Source organism: Xenopus laevis, chromosome 8L (assembly GCF_017654675.1).
Source record: "Xenopus laevis strain J_2021 chromosome 8L, Xenopus_laevis_v10.1, whole genome shotgun sequence".
NCBI lineage: Eukaryota > Metazoa > Chordata > Amphibia > Anura > Pipidae > Xenopus > Xenopus laevis.
The window spans coordinates 43,954,035-43,972,102 of record NC_054385.1 but is presented as its reverse complement, the minus strand read 5'-3'; the positions used below and the strand labels follow the sequence as shown (position 1 = coordinate 43,972,102).

The following is an 18,068-nucleotide window of genomic DNA, read 5'->3' as shown; positions in this document are numbered from 1 at the left end:
ATCCACAAAAAACTCTAATACAAAACTTAAAAGCAGGTAAATAAAAGCAGTCAAGGTCCTATAGAAATCAAGGAGAGCTGCACTGACCCAATTGTAAAATGTTTAATCCATTAGGACCTTAAGAGGTTTTTAGATTTTTTTTTATTTTTGTATTTCTAGTAATTGCCTAAAAAAAACTTACATTTTTAGAGGTTTTGTATTATTTTGCATAATCAAGCAAAAGAATGGTGTATTTATTTAAGACGGTGCCAGGGTTCTTTTATATTTTCAGCCCCTTTACAAGGTTCTCAAAAGAGGATCTGGGCTGCATTCTGAACCTGCAATCACAGAGCTTACATTTGTTTGAATGAAACAAATAAATCATATATGTGCTAGGTCTCTAGTCACATAAAATATTGTTCCGGTTATGTTGTGTTCTCTCTAAAACCTGATTAATTAATGGTGCGCCTGTACGGCTGCACGAACGCCGCATAATCTGTAATGATCAGTTTTGCAATATTAATGTTTCTGTTTCTACACCACTTAGGAGCATATGTGCCTTGAATGGGTATTGACTAATAGAAAACACAATTCTGTGTATGCATCTTCCCCTGCACAGCCAACCTGACTTGGATGGATTCTGATCTCATGTTAGCCTCGGTCACTACTACCTTAGTTTTCAGGGCAGAGCCACCTGTTTGGCTATTTGAGCAGTTTATTTTTCTGCATTGTAGAGAAATATCTATATGCTTTTAATGATGTCTCCCTTTCATTGCAGTCTATATAAATCCTGTGATTTCTTTGTTCAGGGTTCTGACTCTTCATCGTTCAGAATCCATAGAGCCTATGTCAAATAAACTTTGATTGCACCTCAAGTTGTCTCCGGTAACTGAATTTCCCCGACAACCTTAACGTATAAAAAAGGGGTTTGTGCCTACCTAACGTACAGTATTTTATTCCTAAGAAAGCAGTTTGTTGTTTTACCATTAACGCTTTGGCACACTGCAGAAGCATGCAATACGTGGGGTCATGGACTTTACTAAACAGATCCTGAAATGATCCTGAGAGCATTACTTAATGCAGACAGAAAAGTTCATATCGAATTATAAAACTTGTTTGCATTGATTAAATCTTTATAATGCCTGCACATTCAGGCTGCATTTGTTTTTATTCTATACTACAACATGCTTTCATTCCTAGATTTGTTTATTAGTATTATACAGATATCTTTGTTGAGCCATGAATACGTTTACATTCTGTAAGGGTGGGTGGATACTCAAAGGCTGAATAAATGTCTGTGATCAGATTTTCAATGTGAAGTAATTCTGCGTGGGTGGTAGCTGCGTATAATAACAAGAGTACTGTGTTAGGAAAAGCTCGGTGATCATGGGAAGTAGTTTGAATAAACTGACTTAATGTTTAGTACTAATTAAAGACACACAACCATTCATTTTGAAATCCTGTACGGCACTAAATATAGATTCATCCCTTTTTTTTTCTTTACAGGCTAGTCATTCACAATCAAGGGAAAAATTCAGTCAGCGAAGATATTTTACCTATCACCAGCAACTTTAAATTTGTGCAAGGTAGAGTATAGACAAGGCTACATTACAATTTGCACATTTACGCAACCTCAATTTTTAAGACAGGTGCAATAGTAACTGAAAAATTCAAGCTGTATTGTTATGGTAGATAATATGAAAACATAATTTGGCTATTTTTATGCTCTCAAAAATTGCAATATTCTGCTTATTGCTTGTGGACAAAAACTAACCAGCCAAAGTAAAAAAAAAGTTAAAATAAGTATATAAGAAAATGCTGCACTATTTAGCTTTGTGTTACACTTTCATTGTTCCTGATTAAAATGCTAAATGAGAAAATGTAAATGTACCAGTACTTTGTAAATGAGAGGGATGCTAGACAAGTAGCTGAGAAAATGTTTAAAAACAGTGTTTTGGCACACACCTGTGTCAGAATTTGTAACTTTAGATTTAATTTAGTGTTTGTTTTGCTTAAACTTCTAGCAACTTTATTTCCCACTAAATCTGTAATTTCACTTGGGGCTCTCTGATAATAAGCTTGTTACATGCAGAGTTTCACTCGCCACTTCAACTTGCAATAAACAGAGTGGGCAGTGTTTAATAGGTGCAAAAATATTGTGCTTGCCTCTCCAAACCAGCATAGTCATTTCAGATTAACAGATAAATAATTTTTAGTTTTATGTAACCATGGAGTGTGCTGGATATCCAGTGAATTTGTCAATTCTGGTTTATCTCTTATTTCTTATATTTTGTATTTCAGAAGCAGAAGAGACACTTCTCATTGACATTCCAACTAATAGTAAGTACAAAAACATTACTTTGTAACGCACACATATATGTATGTATGTATGAGAACAGTGTACAAAAAGTGTGTTGTCTATCAAAATTTTGTTGCTTACATTTGTCTAGAACTTTAAAGTCAATTGGCTTGAGGTGCCCATACACTGAAAGATCTGCTTGTTTGCCTACCTTGAGGCTGCTTGATCCAATATTTGGCTTCATGGATACAGGCCTTTGGGACTAGAACTACTTAACCTAGTCGAGGCGGGCCTTGCCCCTATTTGATTTTCAAGCCTGTTGACATCTGTCCGATGTTTGGCCAGATATTCGGTCAGACGGAGCATCTCCTATACGGCTGTTAAGCCATTTATAATCATGCAAAATGTGAATTAGCCAAATCTTGTCACCTAACCAGTGGAACCCTAATATGTGGGTGTGGGTGTGTGTGGGTGTCTCTATGTATATATATTTTTGCATCTATTTTACTTTTATCTCTCTAATCATCCAAGCATTTGCTTGTCCTATGAGGTGTGCATTTCCTGTGTTCTTTATACATGTATTTTTATTGTAGTAAATTATTTGAAATGAATTTAAGGCAAGCAGTTGTAGTAAAATCGAAAATTTTATTATATGGGTGATGACACGGTAACTTATCTTTTGTGTGATTTATTAACACAGCTGTATTTGTTTTATATTTGCAGTATAGGGTTGAAAATATGTAATTTATGCGTGGAGAAATTTCAAAATATATAGATTAGAGGATTTGCTGTTATTGAATTAGTTTTTTGGGGGGTTGTTCCGGATAAAGGATCCTATACCTGAACAGATATATCATTATGCACACATGCTCATTCTGGCTCTGAAGTATATGTTCAACAAGGGGTACAGGAAAGGAAAAGTGCTTGTGGTGCCCCTGGCAAGTATGAAAAACTTGGAGAAACTATAGCCATTTAGGAGTGACGGGGCCTAACACATGGACAAAGTTGGGCAGTCTGATGGAGGTCATTGATCATACTCGAAAAATGAAAGGAAATATTTGATTGGTGGCTAGGGAATGGGACAATCTAACCCCTATCCTAAAGCAGCCCTTACAAGTTGACAATCATTCACTGGGTTTTAAAACAAATCTATGGTTAGGTACTGATCATTTCCAAGTGTATAGGTTGGTTTCACCTTTGTTGTATGTCACTAGTGTAGGATATCTGATCTCACATGTCCCTTTGCTGCTCCAGTGGTAAAAGGGTGGAATGGAATGTAGACAACATGCTACACCTGACCTTAAAGAGATATGTATGTCTGTACAGTATAAACAGTGGCACAAAAGAAAGGATGGCCTTTGTTGGTATGCTGTTTTGAAAGGAACATAGTTTTATGGGCTGGGTGTGTAAAATCTGACATCCATGGTGGAGTGACTAGAAAGAAAATCAAGTTGTCCAGCACTACTAGTCCATTAGACTCTATGGCTGATTTACAATGCCCCATACAGTGTGCAAAAAAAGACCGCAATCATGCATTTTCTTTGTGTGGAGAATTATCTGCAGGCCTCTACACTGTTTTGGAGTTTCTGTGAACTGTGTTAAGAATCGTGTGGCCTGCATTAGGCCATGCTTTATTTTAAGGGCCAGGTGGGGATGGCATGTAGGCATCTTCCCTTCCCAACTCTACCTTGCGTGGCATTTGAGGCACAGGACACACAGCCTACATCGGGCCTCGTCCTTAAACTGCCCTTTTCACTGAGCACTGGATGGGGGCACAAGTGCTCTTTAGATGAGCACCAAGGATTGCACACTTGCGTCCCTTTTTGTTTTTGCAAAAATTACCCCTCCTGCTTTATCTCCCAATTATGATTTGTTTGGGTTTGACTAGTTTGTTGAAGGAGCTGGTGGCTCACAACTAGTTTGAATGGCTGCAGGAACATAGGCCCGACAAGAATAATGTGCACAGCTGGTTTACGTCTACTATAAAAAAAGAAAAACGTTTAAAAAAAAAAAAAGATGCTAAAAGTCCTCTTTAAAGTTGGAATTTGGCCTGCTTTCAGCAAAAGCAAAAAAAGTGTAGAACAGTCAAAATGGGCAGACTTTGTGTACTTAGCTGGCACATTAACTGCTGGAAAACTGAAAACTTAGACACAGGGCACACATGTTGTACAGGTATTGGACCTGTTATCCAGAATGCTTGGGGCTAGGGTTTTTCCGGATAACAGATCTTTCCATAATTTGGATCTTCATACCTTAAGTCTACTTTAAAATCTTTTAAACTTTAAATAAACCCAATAGGCTGGTTCTGCTTCCATTAAGAATGAATTATATCTTGGCTGCAATCAAGGTACTGTTTTATTATTACAGAGAAAAAGAAAATATTTTTTTAATAATGTGGATTATTTGGATAAAATGGAGTCTATGGGAGTCAGCCATAACGTAATTCGGAGCTTTCTGAATAAAGAGTTTCCGGAAAACGGACCCCATACCTGTACATTATGTTTTAGGTTTATATACCAGTCCAAGGTAGCGATATCACTTTAGAAGTAAAGATATATGCCTCCAAAGATGCCTCTGTAGCTCCCCATCTTCTTTTCTGCTAATTCACTGCACGTGCTCTATGCTGCTGCTGAGTTTAGGGACAAATGAACAATATACTGAATATATGTTATATAATGTTAAAATATAAGGCTCATTAGTAAATAATTCAGATTATTGGTACATAGCAGTTCAGAAACCAGCACAATTGGCATCAGAATTAATAATCTGCCCTGTAGCATTGATTTATATGACCAATGGCATATGTCTGCTTGATCATTTGTGACACCCCTAAGTCTAGCTTCTCATCAGCCGCTCAAAACCCACTGAGCATGCAAGTGTAGCTAACAAAATCCAAGATGAAACTTTGAAGGCCTGGATCATTACTACTATAGAGATTCTGAACCTTTAGGCTGGTTAAATAAATTCAGAATATAAATTATGGCATTTGTAGCAATATTTATTTTTAGGGTTTAGCTTTCCTTTTAACTGTAATGTATGCAGATACTGGCATGTATTCAGTACAAAAGGGGAAACATTGCAAAATAAATGCTTCAAATTGCAGATTGCTTCAAATGTAGTATGGCATATTTGGTATTAGATTTTAGTAAAGTTTTAAGAAACAAACTCATCCCTATAATTTACAATGCAGGGAGCTTTATTTGTTAGGAAAACATTTCAAACAAGTTTTTCTCTGCACTAATTTTTAAAAACATTAAGCAGGGGTGCAATAAGGTTGTAACCACAAAATTCACAAATACAAGAGATTCTCTGCACTCAAACATCAATATATTAAGGATATTGAAACATGTTGTGCCTTAAGCTACTAAAAATGCCTTACCCTTTAAACAAAACAGGGATTGTTTGTCCATATATTGCAATAAAGGGTAAGAAACAAAATGTTTCAGTGTCCTTAATATATTGATAATGGGCAGAATCAGTGCATAGGACCTCTTGTATTTGTGTAGGAAAACATTTCATGCAGAACTATGTAAAAACTTCTTTGATCAGCCATCTGACTATTTGATTGCACAAGGGACTGCATTGAGAAAGCAGGAATGAATGATTTGGTTTATTAGCGGTAAAGTTTAAGTAATGGGATTCACTGGATGATCTTAAGAACCCCTCAATCAAACTGAAAAAGCAGCTCTTGGTGATAACTTTTCAGGATTACTCACCATGTCAAGTTGGTTCAGACTTACCACTATTAGATACTGTATACCACGACCTGTATGAATTATAAACCTTTCATTGTTATGTACTCAGTGCTGCAGTTACATTTATAATGCAACGCCTTTTTCTACATTTTTCCCCTGATGAAAACATTGTGATTATTTAATAAAGACTTTTGCATTTTTATTTTCGGAGTGTGTAATCCCTTGGCTTCTTTTGTCTAATGGATTGGGGTCATTTGTGGGCTGATTCCAGATGATTGGCGCCTCATTTATTTTTTAGGGTGCGTATTTCCCATGCTTGTTACTTGTTACATTGATAATGCTGTGCATCGCTCTCGCTGCAGGTGGATGCAAGCTCAAAGTCCAGGCAGACCCTTGGTCTATAGAACGCCGATTTGAGATCCCAGATGAAGAGAAATGCATGGAGCTGCTTGCAGAAATGAGGCATGTGCAGGAAGGTAAGAGTGTGAGATTCTTCATAAAGGTCCAGATTCTGGTCTGTTTTAATAAAACTGGTTTCTCATGGACCATATTTGTGTCAATAGAGAAAAAGTTCAACCTGAAACATAATTAAAGGTGGGCAAACACTGCCTGTATGCTAGCCGTAGGCATAGGTTGAGTTTCTTATATATAGCCTAAGGTGCATCTATTAATGTCCTTAGTACAAACATGAGAGAGGGCACACATATGGGGCCTATTTATCATACTGTGTAAAACAATTATCTCTAGAAAAACTGTGTAAAAACTGTGTAAAATAAATGGCAAATTTATCAAGTCGTGTGTTTTTATTTACGCCACCTGAACGCCGGATTTGACGCCATTATTTTACACCACTTCAGACCCCTTGTAATCCATAAACTTCAATGGGAAACATTCAAGGCGGCAAGTAAGTTATGTCAGAAAAAAAAAACCAATGTATTTTCCTATTATATATTTATATGGCTGCTTCTGTTTACACTGGATTTTTACAGAGGTACGTGATTGCTGAAAATCAATACACATCTTGATAAGTACGCCATTTTTTTACACTGTACTGCCTGGTGATGTGTGGTGTATTTGCCCTCTGTTTTTTTTACATACCATGATAAATAGGCCCCATATAGTCGCTTGGTCGGTAAGTATGTTTTGCATTTTACACAAGGAAATCATAATTATACATCTAGAGTTCATTTTACTTCTCCCTAACCTGCTTTCAGCAAACTGCAAACAATTTTTACTGTCTATTCTCTAAAGGTGCTTTAAATACCCACTTAGTATCAAAGAAGCTAAGTTCCATTTATAACCTTTAGCATCAGGGCCAGAAGATTTTTCAAAACTTTTACCCTTAAAATGTTTGGTTTCCGTATTCACCAGTGAGTCATTTCGACACAACAAAGCCCTCTATGTACATTGGAAAAGTGAATTTATGGGGCACTGGCTGCATCAAAGAAAGAGTCAATGCTTAAATGTTATGCACGTTGTCATTTATACCATTAATGAAAAAAAAAAGTGTTATATGACATAATTCTCTGTCGTGTCCCAGAATTCATAGTGACTGCTTGTTGCAATGAAAAATCCCGTACCGATGCATAAATAAACCATTTTTTATTTACATCCATTGGCTACAGAACTAGAAGACCTTATCTAGACATGTAGCATAAATGGCCCTCCCTGTCACTCCCTTTAATTAACTTGTACCTGCTGTGCCGTTTGTTGTCAAAATAATGTTTGCTTCAGCTGTATTCCATTTAATCCCACTCAAAGCAGTTTTGGCAAAAATCGGTGCCAGGCTAAAATGTTTTCAGTCAATAGCGTGTGTGCGTGCCATTTTAATCAAGGTAGTTGGGTGTAACTCCAACATCCAACAGGCTGATTAGTGTCACACAGGCTAATGTTCTGATGCTCACACTGTTGAACCAGTATTGTGGAATACTGCAACTCTGGTCTGGCACTGCATTCCTAATAGAACAGCTGGCTGCAGTACTGGTCCAAGCTGCATTCATGGCTATGAATACTAACACGGTAGGCATTAATTAAAAAACTTTAATTAATAATGTTTATTATATTATTTACATACCTGTATGATGAACAATGTATTATTTTAGTATATGGAACTGCAAGTGAATTGGAAAGCCCCATGTCTCCTAAGTGTGTCAATACCACATGTTTTATTTTATAGATCAAAAACTCCCAACAGGGCACTGCCAAACTTTCAAGGCACTATTCCAGATTGCAAGGCCAAAAAATACTCATAGTAGATTTTAAAGGGAAAAGTACATATTCAGATTGTTCCAAAATGGGTAAACAAGTCTTTCCAATTCAGGGTTGGGGCAGAAGCGAAGATTTAGTTGTCTGGCGACTAATCGCCTCTTCTGTGGGGCGACAATCTCCCCGAACTGCCTTCCGTCTGCAAGGTTAAAGAATTGCCTGCGCTAATGCACTTGCGGCGCTTCGATTTCCGAAGTCGCCCGAAGCTTCGGGCGACTTCGGAAATCGAAGCGTCGCGAGTGCATTAGCGCAGGCGATTCTTCATTCAAGCAGACGGAAGGCAGTTCGGGACTGTTTTTAGATGGGGTCAGAGAAGAGAAGAAGAAAAAGGCAAATAATTCAAGAACTATAAAAAATAAAACATGAAGGCCAATTGAAAAGTTGCTGGATCTTCTCTAACATACTAAAATTTAACTTAAAGGTGAAGCACCTCTTTATTATGAATGCCAGGGGTCCACTGAACAGTTTGATGCTGAATAAAATTACCAAAGTGACTAGCATGTAGAGAAATTTAAATAAAAATTGTGCTCATAAATTATCATTGGGGATCTCTTTGACTTTGACTGCAAAATCAACACATTTAATGCATTTTATGTAGGGCAAAGCCAATAAAAAATAAGTTCACCATAGAAAAGTATATATTTTTGGAAAGTACACATTTTAATGAAATATCTAGAAATTGTTTCAATGCTTGTATTTTTCCACATCTCTGACATATCGTTAGATACCAGATAAAAATATTTGAACGTCAAGCAGCTTTTGAACAGGTTAATGCCCACCATGCATAGGATTACACAAATATGTGCTATTTACACACCCCAAAATATACCTTAGGTGTGCAAACTTTGAGATGTATTTCTTCTACTACTGCAAAGACAAAAAACATACTGCCTGTTTTAAGAAACAGTAAGAAAAATATATATATTTTTGGAAATTACACATCCTGCTAAAACCAAACTTGGTAAATATGTCTTTCTACTCCAAATTACCGAACTGCAAAACTTCTTTTTTTTTTTTTTTTTTTTTTTTCAATGTGTTTTGTTTGCTGTTGCCTCGTGAACAATTGGGTCATTGCACCCTAGGACCTTGCTTGTTGCCTAGTGGCTGGGGAAGAAGGAGCATCTCCCCACGTGGAGTGCAGCAAAACGTTGAATCTAATTCTGTGGCACTTAAAGGGTTAAGCAAAATTTGTTTTCTTCATGTGAAAAAAAAAAAATAATTCCTTGGTGATATTTGTGTATCATTACACAACAGCATTACAGAAGTGTTCAGTTATATCATCCGTTATAATGGGCTCACTTTGTGACTGATGTATTATAAGTTGTATTTAATAAATTATACCTTATATACTCTAAAAGACTTTTAAAAATTCCTTCGGCTCAGTGTATACTTTCATGCCATAAAATCATCTGTAATGTCTGTATGAGGATGTAAAATGAGTTAAAATAGGCTTTAGTTCTGTTTTCTGCTTTCTTGGACAAGCTAGATAAGTGGTGACAATATGACTCATCACTTCAGTCCTATTTGCAGGGAAGCTATCACTGTTTATTTAGAATCATATTTAAAAAGGAAGTAACCATCGGATGAACTGTTATGTAAACATTCATATGCCACAACAGCCTAAAAACTGCAGCTTTTTGTTTTTCTTTAATGCCTTTACATTAAAGGGATACTGTCATGGGGAAAAAACATTTTCAAAATGAATCAGTTACTAGTGCTGCTCCAGCAGAATTCTGCACTGAAAACCATTTCTCAAAAGAGCAAACAAATTTTTTTATATTCAATTCTGACATGGGGCTAGACATATTGTCAATTTCCCAGCTGCCCCAAGTCATGTGACTTGTGCTCTGATAAACTTCAATCACTCTTTACTGCTGTACTGAAAATTAGAGTGATATCACCCCCTCCCTTTTACCCCCCAGCAGCCAAACAAAAGAACAATGGGAAGGTAACCAGATAGCAGCTCCCTAACACAAGATAACAGCTGCTTGCTAGATCTAAGAACAACACTCAATAGTAAAAACCCATGTCCCACTGAGACACATTCAATTACATTGAGAGAAAAACAGCAGCCTGCCAGAAAGCATTTCTCTCCTAAAGTGCAGGCACAAGTCACATGACCAGGGGCAGCTGGAAAATTGACAAAATGTCTAGCCCCATGTCAGATTTCAAAATTGAATATAAAAAAATCTGTTTACTCTTTTGAGAAATGGATTTCAGTGCATAATTCTGCTGGAGTAGCACTATTAACTGATGCGTTTTGCAAAAAACATGTTTTCTGATGACAGGATCCCTTTAACATTCTCTTTTAAAAATGAAATATTTGTTTGGATGCTGAGGTTTGTGGTTTGAATACCGTTGGGAATTAATTTAAAGGCAAGCAAAACCATATTGTGTTAATATTGTCTTTACACTTTACCAGTTGTGTCTGCCCGAGCAGCTGCAGATAAAGTATTCAGTAGGAGTCCAATTATATGGAAATGCCTTTGTATAAAGAACCAGGAATTATATTTTAAATTGACTTTATCTGGAACTTACAGCTCCCATGGTTATGTAATATGTTATTTATATGGGCTAGATTAGAAATTCTGAATGAAACTGTGCAGAGTAAAGGTGGACATACATGGACTGATAGTCCCTCCAGAGTCAGCAGCTTATTGATCCATGTATGGGGTCCACTGATGAGCCTTTTTGACCAATATCTAGCTAAAACTCCAGCAGATAACAATTATGCAGACTTGAAAATCCCATCAAACTAGGGTCACATGAAAGTTTTAATGTGGTCCTCATCTGACAGGTGTTTGTAAGCTGCAGTTTAACCCTGGGTGTGGGTATACAAAACTGGCACAGATCTACTCATTTGGGGAAATCCAGCAGAGTATGGCCCGCTTAACCCCTTTATTTAAATGGATAATAAAACACTATTCACTCTAAGTAGCCCTTTAATTTGCCTTCTGGTTATCGTTGTAACTGACCCTCAAAGAACAGGACATTTTTTTCATACAGGTACATTTCTTTGAGTCATCACATAATACTTAATTGCTTTTAAGATTCTGAAGGTCCTTACACATTGACTCCTGTAATTGTTAGTAATTAAAGTGAAAGGGCAAGAGTGTACTTCATAACAACTTTTTCTCGCAGGGCGTGTGAGACACTCCCGGTCTGAGAAGAAAGAGTCCTCAAACTGGTACCAGCCTGCAAATAAAACAGACGATGTGGCAGGCATTTCATCGAAGGAATCAACCCATGGTATGTGCAAAGACTGTGGCGGGATTTTATGAAGCTAATTCTATAACCAAAGCAGCGTTTATAGGTCTTGCCTGCCAATGACAGAGCACCTATTGTGTCTCCCTCACTCCTCCCACTGGTTATTTAGATTTAATTTCATAGTTACAAAAAACAAATGTTTGCATTTTAGAAATTTACAGGTCAGATTTATGTCTAAATTAGCATGTACAATTCAGTAAACAATGGTATCAAACAATGGTAACAAGTCCTATCATTTCTAAAAGCTAGAGAAGGCAGAACGCAATCCGCTCCCCATGAGCACTATTTAGCATGACCAGACTAGCAGCTGTTTAACTGCAATATGACCACTTACACATTGAATATTTGAATGATCAAATGGGAATTACTTTGCTTTAACCTATGGATCCACCATAGGGGAGTATAGAAACATGTACCACAACAATTTTAGTAAGCACTGATGAGATGATGCCCCTGTGCAGAAGTGAACTGTTTTAACACACATTCCTCTCTTACTCCCATTGATTATCATATAGGTACGTTGGGGTTTGAAGACAATTTCAGTTCAGTCAATCTAGAGAAGAGAAGAAACATTCAAAATCAGCAGATGGGATCTCGCAGAGAGCCTCCTCCTCCTCCCTCACCTGCTCCCATGGAAAGGCCGTAAGTACCTCATAAACAGAATCCTGTCTGGTCTTGTTTATTCAAGTTTGTATCATGTCATAACACCTGGCTGCCCAATTTTAACCTTCCATCTCAACATATGGATATATCCTTGCTTGGGAGCACATGCACTTCTTCGGTATTCATTAAATAGCCTTTAAAAGTTGAAAGACATTTTTTTAGATTTAGGAGACTCAATTGTTGGAGATTTAAAGGGAAGATAAAGGCATACAACTTCTTTCTATGTCTTGGTGTAAAGTGATGACTTACTATTCAGCACCTATGGAAACTCTGTGCAAGTCATTACTTCCCAATATCCTGGTTTATTCCTGGCACCAGTTTTGCCCTTTAACCCATGTCTAATTATTGGTAGCTTGCAGTTCCAGAGTAGGCCAGCTGTGAATTCCTTTAATATAGAAAAATGATAAGCCACCTACACCTACATACAGTTTGCAGTCAACTTTATTTCCTAACACCCTTCATGGAGTCATGCTTTAACCTCTAGAGCGGTTTTGGTTTCTGTAAACGCTTTAGATTGTGGAAGTATTACTGCTGCAAATAATTGAGGGTCTAATAAACATGCCTGTGTTATTGCCTTTAAGAAATGCAATGTGACAACTTTCTCCCAGTCTACCTATACATGGCTATGTGCCAAGTGCTTCAGTTAGGCAGGCCAGCTACATCTGTTTGTATGTGTGGGAGTTTGGTCATAGGAAGGAGTACAGTGTTTCTTAAGATATAAACCAGTAGCTGTTAAAGTAGGTAATCAAGAACTTGCATTTGTATCTATGTGCTCTGTTCAGCTTTTTTTTTTACCCCACTGGACAGAGATGTATCAGGATGGGAAAAACCAAGAGTGACCAACAGCATGAAGAAACTGTTTACACCAAACCCCCAGTCTGGTCAAAGGGAAGGATTAATAAAGCACATCCTTGCAAAGAAAGAAAATGAATATGTAAATATAAAGAACTTTAGGTCAGTAAAGGTTTTGCAAATTTGATGGGTGATCATTGGCTTTTGGTAAAGTTCTGTGTTTTAATTCCTTCATATACTTAATGTGGTTTCTTTACTTCTGAAGGTTTTTTGTAGGAACATGGAATGTAAATGGTCAGTCTCCAGATGGCGGATTGGAACCTTGGTTACAAGCGGATTCAGAGCCTCCTGATGTCTATGTTATTGGGTGAGTTTTAGTAACATCATTAAGCCTTATTTCAGCTGATATATATTGCTATTGTGGCAATAAGGTGTTTTCTTCCCTTAATATTTCCCCAAATTGTTTGCTCCCATTTTTACATCATTACATGGATTTAAAATAATGTGTATTCTCAGAATCCCTCAAAACATCTGTTGGAGGTTGATGGGGTTTGATGTGCAAGAAACTGAAGTGCAAAAAACATAGTTTTTGAGGTATACATATTGTTAGAAACAAAAAGTGAAATGGCTAAAGGCATTACAACTCCCAGGGTTCCCTAAATGACTACAAGAGAATTCTGGGTGCTGCAGTGCAGTCTTAGTTAAAAGTGCCACATGTAGCTCACTAGTGATCTACTAGTGATCCCCCCTTTCCGGGTCGGGGTCCGGGTTGAGCTCTTCTAACTGCTCCCCCTGCCCACGACCTTACAAATGGTGGCTTCCGGGTTCAACTTTTATAGACGCGCGCCTGCTCGCCCCGCTCCCTTTTGTGACGTCATCGGTGGGGCGCCCGGGTCTATAAAAGGAAGGCGGGTGGAGGGGAGGGCGTATGGCGGGCAGGTGCGGGTCGAGAGAAACCCAACCCGCACATCAATATAGCTCACCATAAAAAAAACAACCTCTGATAATTCAACAAGGTTCTTGACTGCTTTGAATAATTTTTCCTGGTTCAGCTTTCAGGAACTGGACCTCAGCACAGAAGCGTTCTTTTATTTCGACTCAGGGAAGGAGCAGGAGTGGCTGGAAGCTGTAGAGAGGAGCCTGCACAGTAAAGCCAAGTACAAGAATGTATGTACTATTTCTAAATTTCTATGCTTTTTCGTGCCACAATTCTCAAAAGACTAATTGCCTACTAAGCTGGCTGTAGTTTTTTTTGTATGTTTCTTCTACTTTAAGGCCTTGTATACTTTTAGGTGCGACTAATCCGCCTTGTTGGAATGATGATGCTTGTGTTTGCAAAGACCGAGCACTTCAAGCACATTCGAGAGGTTGTAGCAGAATCTGTGGGAACAGGCATCATGGGGAAAATGGTAAGTACCCCCCTAATTCTTTATAACTAACATTTATGCACATAATTATTCTGTTGGACTTCTGGGGTACACAGGGTAAAAGTTGAGGAATAAAATGTCCCCATTGGCTAGCAAAGATGCTGAGACAAAGCTTTAGGATGGACTGGCTGTACACTTTTTAACTTTCATGTCATTTGCAACATTACTTCTACTACTTCTTGTGCTCCAGAGCCTGAGAAACAATTTCCAAGTCTCTAAACTTGCAACAGTCCTACTTTATTTACTACTCATCTGAGTTTATTATCAGGTGCTTGTTACATATTTTATTTCTAGACTCATTTAAATCCTCCCACGGGAAACACTATATATACATGTTGTAAAACCAGCATAACGACTACAGACAAACCAGCAGTAGTATTATAATATCCTCAACAAAGTTTTCTGGCAGGCATTCAGTGATTCCCACAAACAGGCAAAGTAAAATAACCATAAATCTTTATTCAAACCTCAGTAGAATACACAATAGACTGTTCACACAATATACACCCATACTGTATCAATGGACATGATAAAGGCAATTAAACAAAAAGTCCATTATCCAATGGGACAAAGGGGGGAGGGGGCATGATTAACTAAAGGGCAATGGCACATTATTCACAGTAACAGGAGATCTCAAAGTCTAAATTAAGTCCTACCAGCACACAAAATAGGGTGTGTTGTAAAGAGGAAGCAAAGGCTTTTCCAAAAAAAATCATATATCATATAGTATATGTTTTCCTTTGCAGTAAAGTAAGGACTTGACAGCTTTGCATTTATGCATATAGCTGAAAGCTGCTGTGTTGTTTTTCAGAGACTACAGTATGCAGGCATAGTTTATTTCCTGCAAAAACTTTCCGTCTCTGTATATTAGATTTTTTTATTATTGTTGGCTGCAGGACAGTGTGAGGTCATGGAGTATTATATACAAACACATACAATTCATTCCATTTAACTCTTGTGTCAACAGGCCAAGTAAATCAGTTTAACAAGTTGCAAACCTGTGTGTCCTGTATAAGCTAAAGAGGCTTCACCAGATACAAGCATTTTGAATAGAATTGAATATTTAAAATCTGCTTTTTTTTTGCCAGAAAAGTGAACTTTCTACTTTCCATTTAAATGTTACAGGCATATTTAAGTCTCTAGACGTTTCTTTATCTCCACTGACAAAGGGTTTTCGGTAGCACTGTCTGTCAGCAACAGCAGTGCTGTTTGAATGTGGCAATTTAATTTCCTTTATCACCCTGAGCCATTATGGGTTTTAATCTATTGAGTGAAATGATTATGATGCATTATGTGTCTGGCAACAAGGAGTGACGAACATGCAACTACCAGCTCCTTTAATCTGGGGAATAAATAGCATTGCTCTGCCACATGTTTGTCTTGAACTACAATACTCCTGTCACTGGATGTTCAGTAGCCAGACAGCTCTTCCGTGGAAATGTGTGCTCTGTTTTTAGCAAATGCAAAAAAAACATAAAACAATATAATGTATTTTGCATAGCCTTCTTTGGGAATATGGGGCAAGCACAGCTTTCAATAAACAATTGGTTCAGCACCACTTAAAAAGATACCACTAGCATAAGGCACATGCTTTAAACAAATTAGGCCTCAGTTTGTTAACCTTAAAGGTATACTGTAATGGGAAAACATATTCAAAACAAATCAATTAATAGTGCAGACTTCTGCACTGAAATTCAATTCTCAAAAGAGCAAACAGATTTTTATATTCAATTTTGAAATCTAACATGGGACTAGACATCTTGTCAGTTTTCCAACTGCCGCTAGTCATGTGACTTGTGCCTGCACTTTAGGATGGAACTACTTTCTGGCAGGTTGTTATTTTTCCTACTTAATGTAACTGAATGTGTCTCAGTGGGACTTGGCTTTTACTAATGAGTGTTGTTCTTAAATCTACCAGGGAGCTGTTATCTTGTGTTAGGGAGCTATTATCTGGTTACCTTCCCATTGTTCTTTTGTTAGGCTACTGAGGGGGGGGTCATATCACTCCAATTTAAAGTACAGCAGTAAAGAGTGACTGAAGTTTAACAGAGAACAAGGCACATGACTAGGGGCAGCTGGGAAACTGACAATATGTCTAGCCCCATGTCAGATTTCAAAATTAAATATAAAAAAAATCTGCTTGCTCTTTTGAAAAATGGTTTTCAGTGCAGAATTCTGCTGGAGCAGCACTATTAACTGATGTGTTTTGAAAAGAACATGTTTTCCCATGACCGTATCCCTTTAATTAATACCATAGAAAAGTTTCTACTTTGAACACATGCATATACAAAGTATATTGAGATTATACACATTACCTATTTGTTTGATCGTTCATCATCAATCAAAGATTTTTAGCTGAATTTAATCTATCACAGCTCCCAAAACACAAAGCTTACTAATGCTGTATGTGTTCTTTACAAAGCCTACAAATGCTGTACTTGTTCTATACATCTATATTTACCCTTATCATCATCTCACTTTTTAGGGTAACAAGGGTGGTGTTGCAGTTAGGTTTGTTTTCCACAACACCTCCTTCTGTTTTGTTAATTCTCATCTGGCTGCCCACGTGGAGGACTTTGAAAGGCGAAACCAGGATTATAAAGAAATCTGTGCCCGTCTGAACTTCACTGTCCCAGACCAGAACATACCTACCCTGAATATTATGAAACATGAGTAAGTTCCAATGTAGCTGTACGCTTCCTGAAATAACTATCTTTACTGTATAATTCTTCACAATGTAAGTGAATGGAGAGTAATGTAGAAGTGTTTATGTATAAACATGCAAATAATTATGTGACCTGAGATGGACTGGACATAAAATAACTGCATTTTTTTTAGCCTTTTCTAGACAAATCTTTGGGCCTAACTCTCTGGCCATCTTTATTCTTAATAAGATTATCCTGTAGTTCCATCAGATTAGTCACTCTGTCTAGCCTTCTAGATGGTAGATGTGGACCTATCAGATGAAGAAGCCCTTATCTCTGTACCTTTTCTGACTAAAGCCACTCATTGGCCAGATAAGCAGGCCAGTACATTGATCTATATATATGGCCTCCGTTCTTTTTTGCCAAGGGTGTCTGTTTTTAACCATGTTTTGCCATGCTTTATTGATGTTAATATCTTTTCTTCCACAGTGTTGTTATTTGGCTGGGAGACTTAAACTACCGTCTGTGCAAATTTGATGCTGCAGAAGCCAAAAGCTTGATATCGAAAAATGACATTCAGACTCTGTTGAAATTTGACCAGGTAAAGAGGGGAGGGGTTAACTTAGAAATGTGCACAGGGTTTATCTGTGTACAGATGAAGCACATTAGCTCACTATGTTTCCACAGTGATATGTCCCTTGGCAGCATGGTGACTCAGTGGGTAGCTCTGCTATCTTGCGGTGGGTCCGTGACCATGACACTATAATACATCCATACCTTTGTATGTGTGGTTTTCTTCTGGGTACCCTGTTTGCTTGCCCTTTAAAAGTATTTATCACAACATAGGTTATTTGGCTAATGGTAAAATTGTCTTTGTGTCTGTGTTGTGCATTGCAATAGGGCCTTTAGATTGTAAGCTTCACAGGAAAAGCTATTGATGTGAATGAACAGTTTCTCTAGAGAGCTACATAGCATTCTAGTGCGATTTACATAAAAGGGTTATTATAATCAATACATTCTATTTTTCTTATTGAAA

The 18,068-nt window shown here is 37.5% G+C and overlaps 1 protein-coding gene across 2 annotated transcripts in view; it reads left to right on the top strand.

The window, feature by feature from the left end:
• ocrl.L (oculocerebrorenal syndrome of Lowe L homeolog) overlaps positions 1 to 18,068 on the top strand; it is a 42,927-nt gene that overhangs the window by 9,961 nt on the left and 14,898 nt on the right. For both annotated transcript variants that reach the window (XM_018229875.2, XM_018229874.2), the window contains exons 3-13: positions 1,486 to 1,565; positions 2,281 to 2,319; positions 6,336 to 6,449; positions 11,380 to 11,487; positions 12,021 to 12,147; positions 12,976 to 13,122; positions 13,226 to 13,327; positions 14,013 to 14,127; positions 14,253 to 14,369; positions 16,873 to 17,060; positions 17,522 to 17,633. In XM_018229875.2, coding sequence (XP_018085364.1) covers positions 1,486 to 1,565; positions 2,281 to 2,319; positions 6,336 to 6,449; positions 11,380 to 11,487; positions 12,021 to 12,147; positions 12,976 to 13,122; positions 13,226 to 13,327; positions 14,013 to 14,127; positions 14,253 to 14,369; positions 16,873 to 17,060; positions 17,522 to 17,633 — 1,249 coding nt within the window. The remainder of the gene's footprint in view (positions 1 to 1,485; positions 1,566 to 2,280; positions 2,320 to 6,335; positions 6,450 to 11,379; positions 11,488 to 12,020; positions 12,148 to 12,975; positions 13,123 to 13,225; positions 13,328 to 14,012; positions 14,128 to 14,252; positions 14,370 to 16,872; positions 17,061 to 17,521; positions 17,634 to 18,068) is intronic.